Source organism: Brienomyrus brachyistius, chromosome 5 (assembly GCF_023856365.1).
Source record: "Brienomyrus brachyistius isolate T26 chromosome 5, BBRACH_0.4, whole genome shotgun sequence".
Taxonomy (NCBI): domain Eukaryota; kingdom Metazoa; phylum Chordata; class Actinopteri; order Osteoglossiformes; family Mormyridae; genus Brienomyrus; species Brienomyrus brachyistius.
Window position 1 is genome coordinate 16,133,339 of NC_064537.1, and position 20,612 is coordinate 16,153,950.

General features: G+C 45.7%; 1 protein-coding gene across 3 annotated transcripts in view; it reads right to left on the reverse strand.

Moving 5' to 3' along the window:
* Positions 1-1,268: 1,268 nt before the first annotated feature.
* The window catches only part of ppp1r9ba (protein phosphatase 1, regulatory subunit 9Ba), a 53,206-nt gene continuing 33,862 nt past the window's right edge, over positions 1,269-20,612 (reverse strand). For 2 of the 3 annotated variants that reach the window (XM_049015414.1, XM_049015416.1), the window contains 9 exons: positions 18,178-18,310; positions 17,933-18,053; positions 14,637-14,741; positions 9,424-9,559; positions 7,117-7,260; positions 6,820-6,873; positions 4,846-5,075; positions 4,175-4,289; positions 1,269-3,436 (listed from right to left, as the gene is read on the reverse strand). In XM_049015414.1, coding sequence (XP_048871371.1) covers positions 3,386-3,436; positions 4,175-4,289; positions 4,846-5,075; positions 6,820-6,873; positions 7,117-7,260; positions 9,424-9,559; positions 14,637-14,741; positions 17,933-18,053; positions 18,178-18,310 — 1,089 coding nt within the window. In that variant the 3' untranslated portion in view covers positions 1,269-3,385. The remainder of the gene's footprint in view (positions 3,437-4,174; positions 4,290-4,845; positions 5,076-6,819; positions 6,874-7,116; positions 7,261-9,423; positions 9,560-14,636; positions 14,742-17,932; positions 18,054-18,177; positions 18,311-20,612) is intronic. The other variant, XM_049015417.1, reaches the window with a different exon arrangement.

Genomic DNA, 20,612 nt, shown 5'->3' on the forward strand with positions numbered 1-20,612 from the left:
CATGCGACGTGGAGGAGGGCCGCTGACCATCCCGCCTCTTCCTCGTTTTCAGCAGCATCAGAGGATAACCAGAGCTGGTAACGGCTAAAGTGACTGCTGTGTTAAGGGACAGCCGCTTCACCCTGCTTTATATCGCAGGGGAATCCGAGTGGGTACACAACAGGTATGCAGCAAGCCACCATGCGGACGAGAGGAAGCACCGGTAACGTGGGACGTGACGACGCAGCTGCGGTGCAGGTTTGGCCGGCCCGTGGCACCCAGCTGGGATCAGATCGCTTTAAAGGGTAGGTTTAACCTTTCCTCATCCTACACCACAGGCATAGGTTAAATTAAAAGGATTTTATGAAGTGACATGTTTGTGACCCTTAATGCAATATACAAAGGCTACACGTGGATGCTGTTTAATGGGCCTTGTGAGATAAAGACTGGCAGAATTACACCACTTGTACCATACGCTTGCTCAACTCTAACCCTGTTGTCCCAGTAGAAATGTATGCATGGATGCACACACACGTCACACATTGAGCTTGTATCCTTTGAAGGAAATCAAACAGGAATATCTCCTTCATTTTAGATATGACTCTGGGAGGAGACCCTCCTGGTTGGACAGAGATAGCCCTCATGTGAAGACAGCAGGCTTAGTTAACAGTCATCCATGAACACACATGTACTGTGTGTGTCTGTCCAACATCCAGCAAGTGGAGGGGGCAATGTTCAGCTCATCTACATACATAATCCAGACTACAGAATAAGCGTCTGTTTTTAAACGGATGTACGCAGTCGTGACAATCCCTGGATTTTTTGTAGAATTTCAGCGGCGGACACTTTTTAAGGCCAAATGGGGAGTAAAATGAGGCAGGGGGCCATTTGTACAGAAGTAACTTTCCTTGTTGGGTTCTGAGTTAGTGGTTACGCAAAACCAACTGTATTTAAAATCTAAATTTGGAACCAGACATCCAAGAGAAAAAACAACAGTGAATGTTATGTCACAGCACAGAACTGTCAGGCTTCATCCCCTCGAATTACAAATGCAGTGTCCACTCACACCCACAGATGTTCCTTATAGTCTGACATTACTGGGGAGGGGACACTGATTTTTTTACTGTTGTTAGCAGTAGATAATGTTATTCAAAATCCAGTAGAAAACGGTGACCCTGACCATTCAGATTGGCACTTTTTTTTAGAGGAGATAACCGTGTGGAAAGTTGCCTCCTGTTTTTAAAACAGAAATAATCTCTTTATATGATGGCCCATCTCATCCTGAAGTATACATGTTGGATTCTTTTTTTGCAACAATTGTTTTTTTGTTTTTTTTTTTAAACACATGCTCATGAGAAAAATAGGAAGCAAAGCCATAACAAGTAAAAGATTCATCTAAAGAAGTGTTTCCCAATCCGGTTCTCGGGGACCCACAGATAGTCCGTGTTTTTGCTCCCTCCGAGCTCCCAAGCTAAAATGTGGACTGTCTAACTGGGAGCTCGGAGGGAGCAAAAACATGGACCAATTGTGGATCCCTGAGGACCGGATTGGGAAACACTGATCTAAAGGTCTAGCTCAAAATGCCCGTAATACATCGAAGCACATCCATGGTCAGGAAAATGAAAGAAGTGGAAATGTCTGCATCTAATCCATCTAAAATCGTAGCTTTAAATATGTAAAAAATGCTTGATCGTCAGACTAACACAATCACACTGAAATGTATTATTTTTTTTTTTACAACATGTTACAAAGTGGGAGGGGGTGTGCTACTTGCAAGTTTGTTCCTTCATTCATCGATTCCTCCTATCATCAATGGTTCAAGAATACAAAGCGTCTAAAACCCAGCCAGAGTCAACGGTAACAGCAACGAAGCCTAGCAGCGGGTGGTCGCCATCGCCGTCTTCTGAGCCTCGGCTTACTTATTACAACCCCAGTAATCCATAAAACGCAAGGGGTGTCTGTGGTAAATCGGACATATGATGGCAATTCACAGTCACCTGGACACGCTAATTGACTATTGGCTGGAACACAATCAGGAAAACAGGAAAAAAAAACTTCAGTAGACAGAGGAGCATGCTGGGAAAAGTAGCCAACATTTCCCCAACATTGATTTCCTCTCTGCTGTGAAAACAGGACAGACCTACTCAGACTGATTATAAAAAGTGAAGGAGGGGAGTATTGAGGAAAAGGCAGCGGTAGGTTTCAGGGTTGGGGCGAGAGACACCAACCCTGCTTGAGGAACAGGTTTGCTGGCCACAGAGCCTCACCGTGCGCTCATTGGGGCCTCTCTCTCTCTCTCTCTTTCCCTCTCTCTCTCTCCGATTTAACCTCAGCCATGCAGCTCCGCCCCAAGGTAAAGCACAACTTACTCAAGCACTTTGGGAAAACAAGGGCTCAGACCTTGATAAATTAGCACTGCTACTCGACTACACGCAATGAGAATGAGACCGTTAGATACTGTGGGTGTTAATTTTCTATTTGTTACAAGTTAAGCACAAAAATCAAATAATACTGATCTAAGGCAAAAACGAATAGACACATTGATGATTTAGCATCCTTGCACCTGTAGATATTCTGTCTCCAAAGTTTCAAATCCTCAAAGTGGCTCATTTGAGGTCCAGACATTTGGAATTTATGCATCAAATTCCCTTATTCAATTCCAGATGTAGTCCCCCCCCCAAAGGATTTTACACCCCTCCCCCATCTCCTTCTATTGTAACAGTTTTAAATATATATAAAGAATATATACAAACCATGTCCATCCCATCTAATATTTCACATCACTTCTGTACAGACCCAGAAAAAGCCCAACGGGAGGCTAGGAGTAAGGGGTTTTCCTCGATGTTTTTGTCATTAAAACCAATACAAAAGTCTCAAGAATTTACAGCACGCAGGAGTAAATCAGCCCCAAATATCAAGTCATAGCAATGACCGTGCTGGAGCGAGCACCCGAGGTCAATACTGTCAACTCCTCAGACACTGAGGGAGTCAGTACAACTGGTAGGTGAGCCAGCAGCCAATGTCAGCGATGTTCTTAGCTAGTGAAGTCGAAGGAATGTTTAAAAACTAAAACTGACCGATGAGAGCAACGCTTCTCCACACACCACAGGTATATGGATGTAAAAAGGAAAAATAATATTAAGCAACAGAAGCTGGAAGGTTCACAAACACATCCAGAACCCAACTAGAACTCATCCAGTGGGACCCCCTGGGTTAAATGACAGGTAGGAGAAAGGACATCAGACATACATTTTTTAAAACCCCCTTCCCCCACTGCTGCCCCTACCAGCCACTTGTTTTGAAGGACTGGCTATTTATTTATTTTTTTATTTCCTCTTATCCACCAGTAAAATTCAATTAAAATGACGGCCATCTTTAAAAGCGTCTCGCTCTCCTTTAGGGTGCATTAGGGTTCAGGTGTCTTCAGTGCATCCACCCTGGACTCCAGATCTGTTATCTAAGGAGGAAAAGGCACCTGTTAGAGGCAGTAGGTCCCTCATAGTTGCATCTCGTCAGGTGGCATCTAGTGAATGGGTCATAAAGCCCTGCAGATACAATCATTCATAGCAGAGCTTTTGGATGCTTCGGTACTTGAGTCAAGAGGGAAAATGACCATTGCAGAGCCTTGGTGAGCCGATGATGCTACCCAAAGGTTCAAAGGCTCTGACCGTTGATCTAGTCTGATTTAGTCTTTTCTGTATTCATGCAGGTACTTAATTCTCATATTTAATGAGTAGAGGTGCCATTAAATATACGATAAATTATAGATTAAATTCTAATACCAAATGTGTTTTGAGTTCTCTAGGCAGCTGACGTGAAAACGTAAGTATATTTAGAAGAACCTGGAGTCGGCTTCGTAGGCACTTTGAAGCTCTGCGTGCTGCTGGACATAGACCAGCCCAGACATACTTGACATCAAAAAGCTTCCCATAAACCCTTGACATCAAAAACAATTTCCTTAATCCCTCAAGCATGTAGGGTTGCCTTCATCCTTAGCCTGGGGGTCTCCACCGCCATGAGTCACGGAATCACCTACACGAAAGCCCACGTTCCCGGATGATAACGTGGTACAGGCCGGGCCAACATAGAGACAGCCAGCCTGGTGTGAGAGCCCGTAGATGACCGGGGTTGAGCGGCCCCCCACACGTTCGCCCACGCGGACACACACCCCACGCATTGCCCCCCCAGTCTTCACCTGATCCTCCTCCACTACCTGTTCCTGCAGCTTCTCTGCCTGCTCCTTGTGGGATGTCTCTGACTCCTCAAGGGCTCGACGCTGGGCGGTCTCCTTCTTCAAGAATTCAATCTCCCTGAAATGATGGGGAGGAATAAACAGACATTGAAGACCTGGATCAGGCCAGGTAGCTGGAATCTCTCACTGTCCCAGGCTCTGGCACCAGCAGTTGCCATTTATGCTTTTAACCAAAACTTCATCTATCTGATCTACCCAGTAAAGAGCATGCAGCCATATACAATCGTCATCTATTCAAAGCCCCTCAAAGCCAATTAAACGTGGTGTATAAAGGCCCACAATCTATTGCGATATTCACAGGATTTCCCGTTCCCTAAAGACCTGCACAATATTTATTCCTGCTATTCTCATCTGCACAGAAGGGAATACACAAACCCTGTGAGAATTGACCGGCTGCTGGTAATTCAGCGATTAACAGCATGAACGTTAAGGTTAAATGATCTCAACAATGCAGAATTGGCAAGGAATAAAAAGCAAAATGAATATCACATTTCTTAAGTTCTCTTTCCTCATGTCTCTGTTTGATTGGTTTGGCTTTAGCCGTCAGGAATAACGCGTCTGCAGAAGCTCGCTACACGTCCCTGCTAGCTGCCCCCTCCTGCACTACCCCTTACTTCTGCTGGTACTCCTTGATGAGACGCTTGGCCTTGCTGTACTTCCGCTCCAGTGTCTGGTACTGGGCCTGCGTCTCCTTCAAGTGCTCGTCCACGGCCTGGCACAGGCTTTGTGCCTCCATCCAGTAGCCCTCTAATTTCTCCACGCGCTCCTTGTTCTCCTGGAGACTCTGCTCCAGCTGCGCCTTCTCCATGCGCCAGCGCAGTTTTGCCTGGTCGGCCTGGGCCAGCTGCATGAGGAATATCAGCATGCGGTCAGCATCACTCATAGTGCATTGTACTACAACATCGCCACTGAAATTAGGCTTAAAGATGGAGTTTTCCATCCATCCATCATAAGATGTGTTTGGCCAGTACAGGGTAGCAGTGACCCTGGAACCTATCCTAAGAAGCTTAGGGCAGTGTTTCCCAACCCAGTCCTCGGGGAATCCCGGACAGTCCACATTTTTGCTTCCTCTCAGCTCCCAGCGCACCTGTACCAGGTATTCGGTGTTCCTGATTGGCTGGGAGGGAGCAAAAACGTGGACTTGTTCTGGGTTCCCCGAGGACAGGGTTGGGAAACACTGACTTAGGGCACATGACAAGGAACACCCTAGATGGGATGCCAGTTCATCACAGGACACACACACACACACACACACACACACACAATTCATCTACAAGCAGACTTCAGGAGAGTAAAAGAATACCCAAAGAAAACCGCCAGGAAGATAGAAAGACCATACAGACTCCACACACAAAGAGCTGGGACATGCAATCAAAGCTCCGGCTCTGGAAGTATGACTCTACATTCCTGTGCACTGAGCCATTCTACACAGACAAGTAGCTACATTTGATAGCTTACACCCGTCTCAGGTATCATCCAGGAGGACAAAGAAAGACAAGAGCCATGTGGCCATAGACCAATGCATCTTCATTGCCACTCTTAAAAGGTTCTTCTGGTTCTGTAATGCTTTGGATTACATTTTCCAGTCTTGGCTGTGGTCCATTCACTCTGGTGTTAGCAGTTGGATGAGTATCTGCATGCATAGGCCCTTACTCCCTTACTGGTAGGGCATCCACTAGTGGGACCGGCCTCCAATCCACTGGGCACCTTACTGAATGACATTACTGAGTGCTGTTCCTCCCAATTCATGACCAGCAATGTATCAGTCATCATCAGTTCTAATGCCTGATAGCCTGGTATACAAATTGCACAGAATCAGATCGGAAAAGTCTCCAGCGGGTTATAAGAACCTCGGAAAGGATCACGGGACTCACCCTGCCCTCTCTACAGGACATTCCCAAAACCCGATGCCTCTGTAGAGCTTTTAACATCATGAAAGATGCAACCCACCCCTGTCATCATCTGTTTACTCTCTTACCGTCTGGGAGGCGCTACAGAGCTCTCAAAGTTCTCACCTCTAGATTTAAGGACAGCTTTTTTCCAAGGGCCATAACTGAGCTGAATTAATCTAAACACTGCCCAACCCCCCCCCACCCCACAATACAATAATGGGACAATTCCTGCAATATGATTTAGGAGACGCTTTTAACCTCATTATTGCTTTAGATGTTGGTTTTTATGTATGTATTAGTGTATTTATTATGTGTGTAGGTTTGTATTATGTACATGTGTGAACATTTGTATATTACTTTCAAATTCAGTCTTGGCATAGAAAAAAAAATTTGTCGCTACAATGACAATAAAGTCTGTCTGTCTATCCACCAATATCATGACTATTTTAAAGGCTTTGCACTCCATCGCTGACTTTGGGATTTGATCAATGTGCTTGCTGGATGCATGTTTTGGGACATGCACATCTATCAGATGATTCAGCCTGAAGTCTGTCTCATATTTGTCTCTCTCAACAAACCTAGGAATTCTATGAAAAGACTCCCTGCATGATATTATTTTCAACTTCCTGGCAATTATGTACTGTAGGCTTGATAACCCCTTCCTGTGTAGTGCGGTGTGAAGTGTCGTGGTCTCACCTTCCTTTTCAGCTGTTGGATCTCAGCCTCAGTCACAGCATGCTTAATCTGGAGCTGATGAGATAAAAAAAAACTATGTTATAAGGTGTGTGGTTGGAATAATAGAGCAAATTGAATGATAATCAGTATGGACAGGTTAAGAAAATTCACCACTTTGACAGTTCATGAGGTTTGAAGGAGTGGCCAATGCAGTGAAAATATTTACAAAAAGTATGGACGCCCCACCACAGATGGGGTGCTGACATGGTGGAGCAGTCTGACCAGCTCCCTTCTCCCCCACCCCCCCCAGCCATTCACCTCCTTGAACTTGTGGGCCAGCTTCTCAGGATCCATCTCCATGGGGGACAGCATGTCCTCACTTTCAGCCAAGTCGAAGACCTCGATGGCGTTGGGAAACATGGGACTCATCTCCTCCTCTTCGTCGGTGGCGTACTCGCCGGTCTGATGAGAACAGGGGGCATGCTCAGCGTGACCTCATCTATAGTCACTCAAGGACACCCTGGTGTGGTTCTCAAAGTCGGTCCTCGGGCCCCACTGCCCTGCTTGTTTTCCTGCTATCCCTGCCCCACACACAAGTCCCAGCTGTCTTTCAGCTTCTGATTGACTGAACACACCTGATCCAGGTAATCAGCAGTGTGTGGGGCAGGGATAGCTGGAAAACAAGCAGGGCAGTGGGTCCCGAGGACCGACTTTGAGAACCACTGCTGTAGTACATGCACAGAGTATACAGCTAATGTATTGAAGTCACGCTCCTCTTATTCCAGGACTTCCTTTTAGGCCATCGTGTTCAATTATTTTTTAGTTCATTACTTTGCTTATAGGTTACTTCACTCACAAATATTCTACTACTGATAAGTTAGCCAGGTAAAATACTGCTGGATATCTTGCTTTATCTAGTAGGGTATGTAGTGTGTTGCTAATAGGGTAAAAAAAAAAGTTTCCAAGGCGACTGTGATGGATCAATACCACGTGACCCATTAAGAGAAGAACAAAAGCAAAAACCTTTGCAGAGCATACAGTCTTGCGAGCAATTGTACGAAAGCGGAATTACTGGGTTAGGTTACATCCGACCTGCAAATGCAGTGCGTCCCAAACTCATTTCTGCTCGCAGCCCATAATGCTTCACAGTAAAGATGGGTTTAATCACTAGCATTGCATTTGTAGATACAGTCAGTGCTGTATCTTCCACACGGTTCTATGGCCACCGGCCAGCAGATGGCGCAATTTTATTTCGACAAATTAAATAAGTTGTCTAAGTAAGGGAGACCCACACCAGACCAAAACAAAACACAGCCCACCATTTTGTATTTACACAAAGACATGTTAAACATTACGCTGATGAAGAGGATTTGAAGGGCAGCGAGGTGCGGACAGTGGTCAAGTTTATGCTAATCCAGGCAGGCAGAAAGCACACAAAGCAATTTGTGAAGCACATCACGTCTGAATAAATTAATGTGTGTAAGAAACAGCCACACACACAAGCACAAAAAGAGCAGGACGAGTCAGGAAGCCTTAAAGAGAAGCTGCAGCAGGCGAGTCAGCCAGCCAGCGGAAACCTTTCCATTCCGTCATTCACAGATTCCTCCAATGAGCTGCTCCACTATTATTCCCAGCTCTCAAGTAAATCTAATAAGTCTAATGTAGCCAAAAATCCTAATTTTGGATCCCTCCTTTGATTTGGAGGCCAAACCACCATTAAAAAACACATTTATTGTCATGATAGTCACACATCAAAACCTTCTTCTCAGCTCAAAATTCTTGGCAGTAGATAAGCTCCCTGAGGGAGTCACAGTAGGGTGTTTATTCAGAACAGATACCGACCCCGGGGCACCCGACCCAAACCTGATACATGAAATGAACCGAAACTGGATTTTGGCTCACGGGTTATATAATTATTGCTGATAAAAACCCAAATATTAAAAAGAAGTTGGATCTGTCTCCCGAAACACCCACCATCTGTGCCGGTTATGCAATTTACTGTTGTGGATCTGAGCATTTTTTAAGTTAATGTTTCAAAAGGACCAATAGAAGCATTTTCTCAGCTGGCACTGCGTGCAGGCTTGCATCGTGAAATCACGATGACAAGACACCTCTCTTCTTATCCCATCTGAAGTGTTAAAACACTCCCCCTGTCACTAAATCACTGTTCTTCTTGCATAACTGAGGAAAGGTAGAAACCGTCGCGTTAAGGCTATGGGGAGGTGAGGTGGTGGGGTCAGAGAGACCCCCAGTTATTCACACAGCGTGCATCACAGCCGCAGTCACAGGCTTGCTCATCACTAAATCCCTTTTTTTTAAAAATCTGATCTGTTATTTCACTCCGGGTTGTACAGCTGAACAGACGCTGTGAGTGTGCCTCACCTAGCAGGAGGACACAAATAAAACTGCTCAAAAAAACAAGCTGAGCAAGTATGGATACAAGTAGCCTCTCTGAATATCTGAATTTAGTGTTGGCAAGTTAGAACTAAACATTTTCCTTCAGTGTGGAATCGCGTCATAGCAGCTTGCCGTTAGCACGCTGCCTATCACATAGCATGTGCCACTGATATTTTTTCGGCTAATCCAAGCTCCCTGAATGAGTGCTTAATTTTGGGCTACCTTTACCTCATCCTCATCCTCCCCATAATGGGCGTAGCGTTGTTCCATCATCTCCCGCTGCCAGCGCTCCTGCTCCAGGGTTTGCTGGATCAGCTGGGCCACCTCACTCTGCTCACCGGGCTTCTCTCGGCCAATCACAAACCTGCAAATAAAAGCGTCGGCCAATCAGAAAAGCAGCATATGTAAAAATGTGTCTATTAGTTGTAACTTGTAAGGAAGTGTTTGCAACTGAGTATGGGGCAGCGATACCCATATGGCCTGCTGCTTGACCAGGGGTGATAAGGCATGATCTAGTGCATCCTTATGTAAGCTAGCATGTCTGCTACAAATCTACAGAAAGATATTATTGATGCGCACAGAACAACAGACAGAGGTATATGATCTTGTTTCTGGTTAGGACCTAATTTCTGCTGTCTACTGCTACCCTGATTGGAATAGTACATCTGAGATGTTTATTCAGTATTTACAATGTTTATTCAGCTGGGTTAAATGTCTTAATGGGGCAGGGTGGGCCCTGCAGGATAGGGCTCGGTGCCCGTTACTGGAAGATCACTGGTTCAAATCCCACCTCTGAAACGCCTTTAACACCAACTGCTCCAGCAACATTACCTAATGTAATAAATTACTGAAATTGATTTAAAAAGAGTTTCCCCCCACAGTCCAAAAATATGCTGAGGCTAATTGGACTTGCTAAAGTGCCCGTAGGTGTGCATGTGAGAGTGAATGGTGTGTGAGTGTGCCCTGCGATGGGCTGGCCCCCCATCCTGGGTTGTTCCCAGCCTCGTGCCCATTGCTTCCGGGATAGGCTCCGGACCCCCCGCGACCCAGTAGGATAAGCGGTTTGGAAAATGGATGGATGGATTTAAAAAGAGAAATTGCTTAAACATTTATTTAAAATTAAAAAATAATTTTTGCATTTTCAGATGTGAAAGGCATCGTGGGTCTTCACTTGATTACCGTGACGCTGCTGGTTTTTGCACTTTCTCTCCCCTTTCCCTGCCCCCATCTTTCACCACCCTGATCTTCCAGACGGACACGTCACTCTATGGAAGCTGAGGAGACCCCCGTGCTTCGCTAACCGACACCCCACGCACGCCGTTTCCTCGCTGTCAGTGTCCGCCAGGTCATCCTGTCACCCAGCTCATCAAGGTGAGAGAACGCGGGACACACATAACTGGGGACGGCGTATCCTGACTGCTAAAGACAAGAGCATAACAAGCGGCTTCTCAAAGACACTGTCCTGCACAGGAAGGCTGTAACACGCACGCCTGGCGTTTCGGCGATTTCAAAGGATGTCATGCTGCGGCAAAATAAACGAGACATTTCACGTGTAGCTGAGACGCTGCAAACGGCTGTGATCTCGCGCTGATCTTAGGGCCGCTGGGAAGAACTTTTCTCTGTATTGCAGTCTTCCAAAGATACCAGCAGCACAACGAGACGGCCTAAACCAACAATAACAGCAGCCGACAGAGAACAGCATGAAGGTCGGAAAGCAGGCCAGAGGTTGTTTAGGCCTCTGCTGCTATTTCAGCACTGCCGGTGCTCAGAACGCAAACCAACGTAAAACGGTCCCTGTAAACCCATTTTGCCCAAACTGTGTTATTCTCTACCAGGCAACCCGTGCAGCAAAACTACAGCAGATGTGGGAATCTTATGTGGAGTATAAATGCAGGATTTACTCTTAATTTTACTGGATTAAATATGCGTTTTCATTTAATAAAATATGTACAGTCTATCAAATATCCATGCATTTGTTAATCACTTGCATACATGTACGGTTCATCAGTACCTCATCAAGTTATTTGGCTAATTAAGTTAATTAAGGGAATGCGGTATTAGCATTGGAATGGCTGCCCTCTGAGGCGATGTTTGGGAACCATCCACCAAGATATCAGTAACATTTTGGAAAACAGAAGAAAAAAAAATCTTTTTAATTGTGTTACCGGTCATTTTTAATGTTATATTGCATATATTTTTTGAGCAAATATATACTTACTACCCAGAGAAATATCTTTAAACATTTCCTTTCACTGCCTAAGACTTTTTATTGTATGCAGGCTGGGGTAAGACTTCTCCATTCGCCTCTCAGGTCTGGAATACTCCCTGTACACAGATGTGATAACTCCTCACTAATCTGTCAATGCACCTTAACATACTACAACACAGCATCACCATCATTTGTTTATGCTACAAAACATATATTAAGCATCAGAAATAATGCATCATTAATTAAAACAATGACTTAGCTCTCATGAGCACTTAGAGGAGCATAAACATGGTTACGCAACTAATTGCAATAAAAAAAACGTCCAGGGCAGCAATGACTGTGGATATGATGCACTGCACAGAGGAGGACAGTTTGCCGAACGCAGAAACGGAGCTGGCCTTGCCGACACCTCACGCATCTTCTTAGAGCGCAGCGCTGCGACTGGCAAAGAAACCGGGGGAATTTATCGGTGTTTTCCACATATGGCTGTTTGCACATGTTTTCTGTGTGTGAAAAAGCAAAGTACAACAAATGCTGAGTAACTGTGCAAAGCACTAAATCAGCAAACAGAATTAATAATTTTTAAGCATGACGTATTCATGCCAAGGTGCTATTTTATTAATTTTACGACCTTCATTTACATAAACATTTAATGAAGTGATAGTCTATTTTTTATTCTTGTTAGGGTTAATCTCATACTGTTTCTAAAAGTAGCTTCATTCTTCCATTCCATTCCATTCCAATCCTATTAGTTTTCCTTTAAATAATCCTTTGATAATATCTAGGTTAAAGAATTCAATACTCAATTACACAATTGCTCAAATGTTTTTAGTTGAAGTTTAAAATGCAGGCCGCATGGATTCATTGACAGGTTGTGAAGGTCAAGAGGGACAAGAGACGTAACCGCGGATTGCTTGAAGGTAAGAAATGGTTGTGCTGCTCCACACCACTGCAAAGAATCTTTTGTCCTGCTCACAAACAAAAAGAAATGAAAAATGAGACAAATAAGAGATCTGGAGCTTAGCCTCCAAGACCCGGAGTGTAGATTCGCATGCTAAGTCTCACTGTCACTGTGGGTGCGTTACGGAATCACGCGAGCCTTCCCGCTGACTCCTGCCTTTTCCAACGATTAATTGGGCTCACTCCCCAGTACGAAACGAAGGTGTCCAACACCTTCAGCTTTCTCTTCCCACTTTTCTTGCCAAAATGAACCCAATAGAAGTGCCGGAAAAAATATTCCATCTAATTAGCAGGGGATGCTGTCAAAATACATCTAATGTGAGACCCCTTGCTCTCAGAATCTCAGCCCCTGCGACGGAGTTGCACGCTGTCACCTCTGCTTACTGCTTAGGGAGACCAGAGAGCAGGCAGGGTCACTTGAAGATTCCAGGACGCCGTGACACGTAGCGGTGAGCCGCCCTTGGAATCAGCGGAAATGTGATTCAACCGACATGGGAAGGAACAGATTAATGGGAGAAAACACTGAGTGCTACTGGGCTGCAGCTAATAATCAGATACAGAAATAATAGCAAATGGGCAGAAGTGAGAAAGATTGATTTAGCAGGATGTTCAGAATGCAGCGTGAACACTGCAGTGACATCACAGCCTTCACTGTGTTCTGCAGTTTCTCTTTACTCTGCTGTTTACCGCTGTGTGAGCAAATTCATGATCTGGGGGGGGGGGGGGGGGGGCAATATGGTAGAAAAGAAAGCTTGTTCATTTTGTTGGTCACATTACAAAACAAGAATGATCCAGATTTTCAGTTTAGACTGCACTGTTATTTACCTGATGCAAAACGAAGTAATGAAAACAAAACACTGAACAGTGATCAGATCAAGAGCAACTGCAGTGAGCTGCAATTAGCCAAGGGGCTCCGATCCACAGATCCATACACCAGTTTGTTCCCCCGCATCCATTAAGCCTCACGATCGCAGTATGATCGAGTCCAAAAGGGGCTGATTGCTGTAATGCTTGGGATCCCTCAATAGCTTTCTTAGCCAGAAATGTCCTTCTTCCAGCCACGCATGATTGTGGATCAACAAGCTCTCTTTATTATTGATGGAATCGGGTCCCCCACACCCTGCCTATCATCTCTGTGCTCTCTGATTGTGGGCTTGTGCTCTTAAACAAGTCAAATAATACTGCCAGTCAGGGCCATACTGCTGTCCGCAGGTCCTTAATAATGAATGAAGGAAGAATGACGTGGGGGGGCGGCTGGGGAGTGCTGACACCCCCGGAGCCCATCCATCTGCCGCGCCTGAATGTCCTGCTCTCGGGGTCTGCATATGGTTTGAGTGTTTAACTTTAAGGACGCTCACTGGATAGCAGGGTTATCTCGTCTGCTCCTGGCTCCTCCCACACCAGTTTCTTCCCAAAACCATGCTGACCGTGCTTTGTGTGCTGTTTATGTGTGTGTGGTGGTGGGGGGGTGTCTGGTATACAGATTACGCCTCCTTTTCCTGGGGTGGGGCCACAGCTGAAAGCTGACTGGCCCCTGGAGTGCCTCCTCCCCTGTCACTCACCAATTCAAAGCATGTCACTGGTTAATGATAAGGTTGGCCTCTCTGTATGAATTATGGCCCCTCTTATGTCCCCCACCTAAGAAAATCTCAGGATTGCCCCTGTCATCCTCCCAGTGCCTCCCAAAGCAGAGTCCAGATCACAGAGGCCCTCACTGCATAAGTGGTTTCAGAAAAGTGGAAATACAAGATGCATATACAGACTCTCCTCTCCATACGAATGAGATACGTTCCAAACGTAAGTCATTATTCTACATCACTCTACATACATACGCAAGTACAGATAAGTAGAATATGCTGGGAGTACGTACGCTAAGCTGCTGCACGGCGCGAGTAGCGGCCAGAAGTCGTGCTGCCCGGAATTGGCGCGCAGGAAAAAAAATTGATGTTGCGGGCAGGAAATGGGAGCCCAATTAACACAATTTGGACTTACAGTCCTCTTCGTTCGTACGTCTGAAAGTTCGCAAGTAGAGGAGCTTCTGTACATCTTTAAAAAGGCTCAATATTCTATATGGATGCAACATTCCAGGTTTAGGGTGTAATGGGGTCACCCTGCGAATGGTGAGTGTGAAAAGGCCCACAGTGCCAGCTCGCAGGGCACTGCACACCCACGTGCTTGTGGCCACAGGGCCGGTTCGCCGTAGCACCGTGCAGCCTGGGTGGCAGACGAGGGGCCCCTCACCTCACTTTGCGGCAGACGAGGGGCTTCTCACCTCACTTTGCCTGTCGTGTTCCTCAGCACCGACGCGGCGAAGCTCTGCGTGACCCCGACCAGGCTGGTGCCGTCCACTTCCACGATGAGGTCGTTCACCTGGATCCTGGGGGTGGGGAGACGTACAGGAGGACATCCAGGGCGTCAGAGACCTTCATTAAAAGTCACAATACCAGCAGAACAAAGTACTAATACCGCAGTCGAGGCGAGAAGCTAACTTATGGCTGCACTATTAAACTGATTAAACTGAAATGTTGATTCGGATGAACTGACAAATTTCGTCGATTGCCATTTAACTGCAGAGCCATCTGTCACTATCGATTACATCAATGATCGAATAATCTACCGATTGATCTGAGGATTCATTTACATATAATATAATATAATATAATATAATATAATATAATATAATATAATATAATATAATATAATATAATATAATACATTGCAATTGGTGCAAGTCAGCAACCAACCACACCTGCGGGGGGTGCTCCAATTCATTTAAGCTGAATGTTTTTGGACAGTATTAGGAAATCAGAGTGTCTGCTGAAAAGCTACACACACAGAGGTAACACGCAAAGTCCACATACACACACAGAGGGAACACGCAAAGTCCACATACACACACAGAGGGAACACGCAAAGTCCACACACACACAGAGGGAACACGCAAAGTCCACATACACACACAGAGGGAACACGCAAAGTCCACATACACACACAGAGGGAACACGCAAAGTCCACACACACACAGAGGGAACACGCAAAGTCCACATACACACACAGAGGGAACACGCAAAGTCCACACACACACAGAGGGAAAACGCAAAGTCCACACACACACACACAGAGGGAACACGCAAAGTCCACACACACACAGAGGGAACACGCAAAGTCCACACACACACAGAGGGATCACGTGAAGTCCACACACACACAGAGGGAACACACAAAGTCCACACACACACACACAGAGGGAACACGCAAAGTCCACATACACACACAGAGGGAACACGCAAAGTCCACATACACACACAGAGGGAACACGCAAAGTCCACACACACACAGAGGGAACACGCAAAGTCCACATACACACACAGAGGGAACACGCAAAGTCCACACACACACACAGAGGGAACACGCAAAGTCCACACACACACAGAGGGAAAACGCAAAGTCCACACACACACACACAGAGGGAACACGCAAAGTCCACACACACACAGAGGGAACACGCAAAGTCCACACACACACAGAGGGATCACGTGAAGTCCACACACACACAGAGGGAACACACAAAGTCCACACACACACACAGAGGGAACACGCGAAATCCACACACACACACAGAGGGAACACGCAAAGTCCACACACACACACACACACAGAGGGAACACGCAAAGTCCACACACACACAGAGGGAACATGCAAAGTCCACATACACACACAGAGGGAACACGCAAAGTCCACATACACACACAGAGGGAACACGCAAAGTCCACACACACACAGAGGGAACACGCAAAGTCCACACACACACAGAGGGAACATGCAAAGTCCACATACACACACAGAGGGAACACGCAAAGTCCACACACACACACACACACAGAGGGAACACGCAAAGTCCACACACACACACACAGAGGGAACACGCAAAGTCCACACACACACAGGGGTAACACGTGAAGTCCACACACACACACTGAGGGAACACGCAAAGTCCACACACACACAGAGGGAACACGCAAAGTCCACACACACACAGAGGGAACACGCAAAGTCCACACACACACAGGGGTAACACGTGAAGTCCACACACACACACTGAGGGAACACGCAAAGTCCACACACACACTGAGGGAACACGCAAAGTCCACACACACACAGAGGGAACACGCAAAGTCCACACACACACAGAGGGAACACGCAAAGTCCACACACACAAAGCAGCGGTTGGCCTGAACAAAATGCGATGTTAATATCGACACGGTACGTCACGCACAGACAAGTGTCACATGGCAAGGACCACGATAGTCTGCTGGGTTCAAACCATCAATAAGTGGCGCTAAAACAATTTTATGTATCCATAGGAAACCAAATTTGAAATTTTAATGATGGTCCCATTTCAGCATTTGGTGTAAGTTGAAAAAATAAGTCTGAAGTTTACTGCCACTGCTTCTGCATAAGCTCTGCATGCGCACTCTCAGCCAATCACAATCATTCTCATGGCCATTCATACGCCGTGAGGCACGTTTGTGAGAAACTGAACAAAAACGAGCGATGAGGAGAAACACAAACCAGAACTGGTCACGAACAGACATTCGTCTGCATGCAAATATTCTGTATTTCATAGGGATAACATGGAACGAAAGCAAGTCATTTGTCGGCACTGCTCTGTGTCTTTTGGCAAAATTCATGGCAACACCACCAACTTACTTGCCAGACTCTGTTGTCTGATAAGTTCTATTTGGATATATAGTTCATTTTCAACTCCTAAATATCACAATGTAAACTTTTTGTAGCACTGTTCCGCCCAACTAAAAACACACAAAATGCGGTAATATAATTCATATTAATTGGTAACTATGTATTATATCATGTAAAATGATGCGCCTTAAGCGACAGGGCTGACATTTGTTTTAGCATCATTTATTTTTACATAGAGAAATCATAATAAGCAAAATAATTAGAGTCAAAGTATGACGAAATCAGCCTAGGCTACTTCGAGAGGCTAAAAGGGACCTATCTATGGTGAACCTTGCATTACTGAGTTAGCCTGCTAAACCTGAATGTCTTATTTTAACATGTATTTGCACTGCAGTCGTGCTGTGGTGATATTTAAGTTCTGCTACGTTAAACTGACAGATTGCATTTACATTCACTTTTAATGTGAAGTGCTTACACACAACTGATGCTCTTTATTTGTACCTTCTGCCATACCGTCGAGTAATGGAGAAGGAAAATTTTAATCGATGCTTTGTGATAATCTAACAGAGATTAATCAAGTAATCGTGACAGCTCCCCCCATGAGCAAGGGATGAAATCAGGGAACATCACGCTGTCTGCTGCTAGGCGCATGCCTGCCATGGACAGCACTGAATGCGCTACAGCTGCAGCGAATGCAGCTGCAGGTACTCACAGCCAGGGGGCGGCTGTAGAGAGAATGAGAGGCTGCTTATGTCTAGCTCTCCCCTACATGGTGGGGGCTGCCTGAAGCAGCTTCTAACAGGGACTACAGATGGTCAAACGCAGCACTGTAGGAAAGAAGCAGAGAATCCCAGCCCACCCCCGTACCTGCCATCCCTGTGGGCGGCCCCTCCTTCTGTGACCGTCTTGACAAAGATGCCCAGTTTCTCCAGACCCATGTCTGCTCCCGCTCCCATCCCGATGATGCTGATTCCCAGGCCATCCCCATCTGCAAGATGAAGGGATCACCATCTCAAGGCGGAGCTTCGCACAGCAAAACAACCTACTGACCATCGGAGCTGCTGTGTCCGACATTAAAAGTAGGTGATCTGTGTTCCTGCAAGCTGGCAGACCTTTCTCCAGTTCCACAGGGAAAAGATCGAGCCTCTCCACTCTCTTCTCCAGCTCGTACTCAGCCGAGGCTGCCATGGGGTCCACATCGTCATTTCGCCGGTCGTAGTCCTCATTCGAGTACGTCGTGAACACCTACGAGGCAGAGAGGAGAGGTCAGCTTAGGAATCTCCACACAGAGACCAAAAGCAGGAGAAAAGACAAGTGCTCCATGATCTCTAATAACTTTATTATTGATAATCAATGACTGGTTTACCCATCTTTCATAGCACTTATTCAATACAGGCTATAGTGAGCTTTATACTGATTCCAGCCCATCACGGGGCACAGGGCAGGGGGACACCCTGATGGGATGCCAGTCCATCACAGGGCAGGGGACATCCTGATGGGATGCCAGTCCATCACAGGGCAGGGGACACCCTGATGGGATGCCAGTCCATCACAGGGCAAAGGGCAGGGGACAACCTGACAGGATGCCAATCCATCACAGGGCACAGGGCAGGGGACACCCTGATTGGATGCCAGTCTATCACAGGGCACAGGGCAGGGGACACCCTGATTGGATGCCAGTCCATCACAGGGCACAGGGCAGGGGACACCCTGATTGGATGCCAGTCCATCACAGGGCACAGGGCAGGGGACACCCTAATTGGATGCCAGTCCATCACAGGGCACAGGGCAGGGGACACCCTGATTGGATGCCAGTCCATCACAGGGCACAGGGCAGGGGACACCCTGATTGGATGCCAGTCCATCACAGGGCACAGGGCAGGGGACACCCTGATTGGATGCCAGTCCATCACAGGGCTAACACACTAACATACTAAGGATAATTTCAGACCAGTTCACCTTTGCATTCAAAACCATAATCCCACTGAGGGTGTGAGGTTAGGGTTCTGCTCTCTGAGTCACTATGCTGTCTAGTATCTGAGTCATGTCATTAACAAAAAAAGTCTAATTTTTCTTCCTCACCAATTACATTGGTGCACAAGGCCCATGGTGCACAGGGTTGAATGTCATTCTTTACTGAATTTTTCATTGTCTTAAAATGTATTGATATTGTTTCTTGTGAAAGCACCCCAGTACAGACAACAAAACACAAAACAAATCAGATTCGCCTGTTCCTACGCCTGTTGCTGAACCAGAACTGAACCAGTTTCTTTTATTATTAATTTCTTTTGAGAAATCTTTGAATTGCCATTTAACGGAATGCACCTGACAGCTCCTAGACAAAAGGAAAACCCGTCTCTATATTACTACTGTATAAAGAGTAGGGAGAAAAATGTCTACAAGAAACCACCTATTTAGAAAGTAAACATGTATGATGTCTTTTCAACCCACAAGCACAATTAGCCACGAACCATAAACTCTGCTTATAGTCAGGCTAATAAATAAGAAATAAAAACAAACCTGTTCTTTACATACTGTTTCAGCTCAGGTACCAGCACTATTTTAATGCATAGTTACTTTTAACATGTTTTCTATCTTATATGTTTCTTGGTGTTGGCTTATATGATACAGCTGATCGAGTGTCTTTCAAGCAACTTTTAGTAGGTGACATCCGTTCCACTCATTTGGAAAACCAGCTCTCCAAAATTAGCACACTTCCTCTAAACAGATCTATGTTAACTTATTAATAGGTTTCAATAAACAGAAACTCTTCAAAGTAGACATTTTGTACACTAAGCCATGTTAATGGCTAGGGGTGCATCCAATACGGTAGTCATGTACTCATACTCATCCTCGTGGCAATACGCCAATGCCTATAACTCATACTACCTGATGAGATGTCAGTGATATCATTAACATCGATGGGCGAAATGTCTGCGGTGTGCAAGTACTTCAAAGCAAAGCGGACTGTACACTGTGCTCTGCTAAAATATCAAAGGGTGCTACGATACAAGTTAATACGGCAGGAGTAATCTAATTAAACATCTAAAAGCTAAACATGAAGAGAGTATGACAGAACTGCCACCTTCAGAGATCTGCAACAATCCACTGTACAGCAAAATCTGGCAGAGAGAGTGAAAATGTGACACAATAAGCCTCATTCAGTGAGAATAAGAGAAGCTCTCTGACGATCAAGCGTAATATCATAACAGTGGTACGTGAAGAGTGTTAACCACTACTTAACCGTGTTAACCACTGCTTGAGACAATTTTAGCCAGCACGTGAACAGCGCCCCCTCTCTGTCGGCAATTTTTAACGCCGGTAGTTCCTTTTTCCTGTGTTAAATTTCAGAGTATTATTTTGTGAGACATCGCCCAGCCCGAATTGGGATCGCCATTAGTATCGGTACTCAGAAAAAATGGTATTGATGCATTCCTATTAAGTTTTATATGGCAAACCAGGAAGGGGGGGGGGGCATCACTAGGCTGTTAACCAGCATGACAGTAGCCTAGGAGTCATGGAACGAGGAAGAAGAAAGATCTGGGTG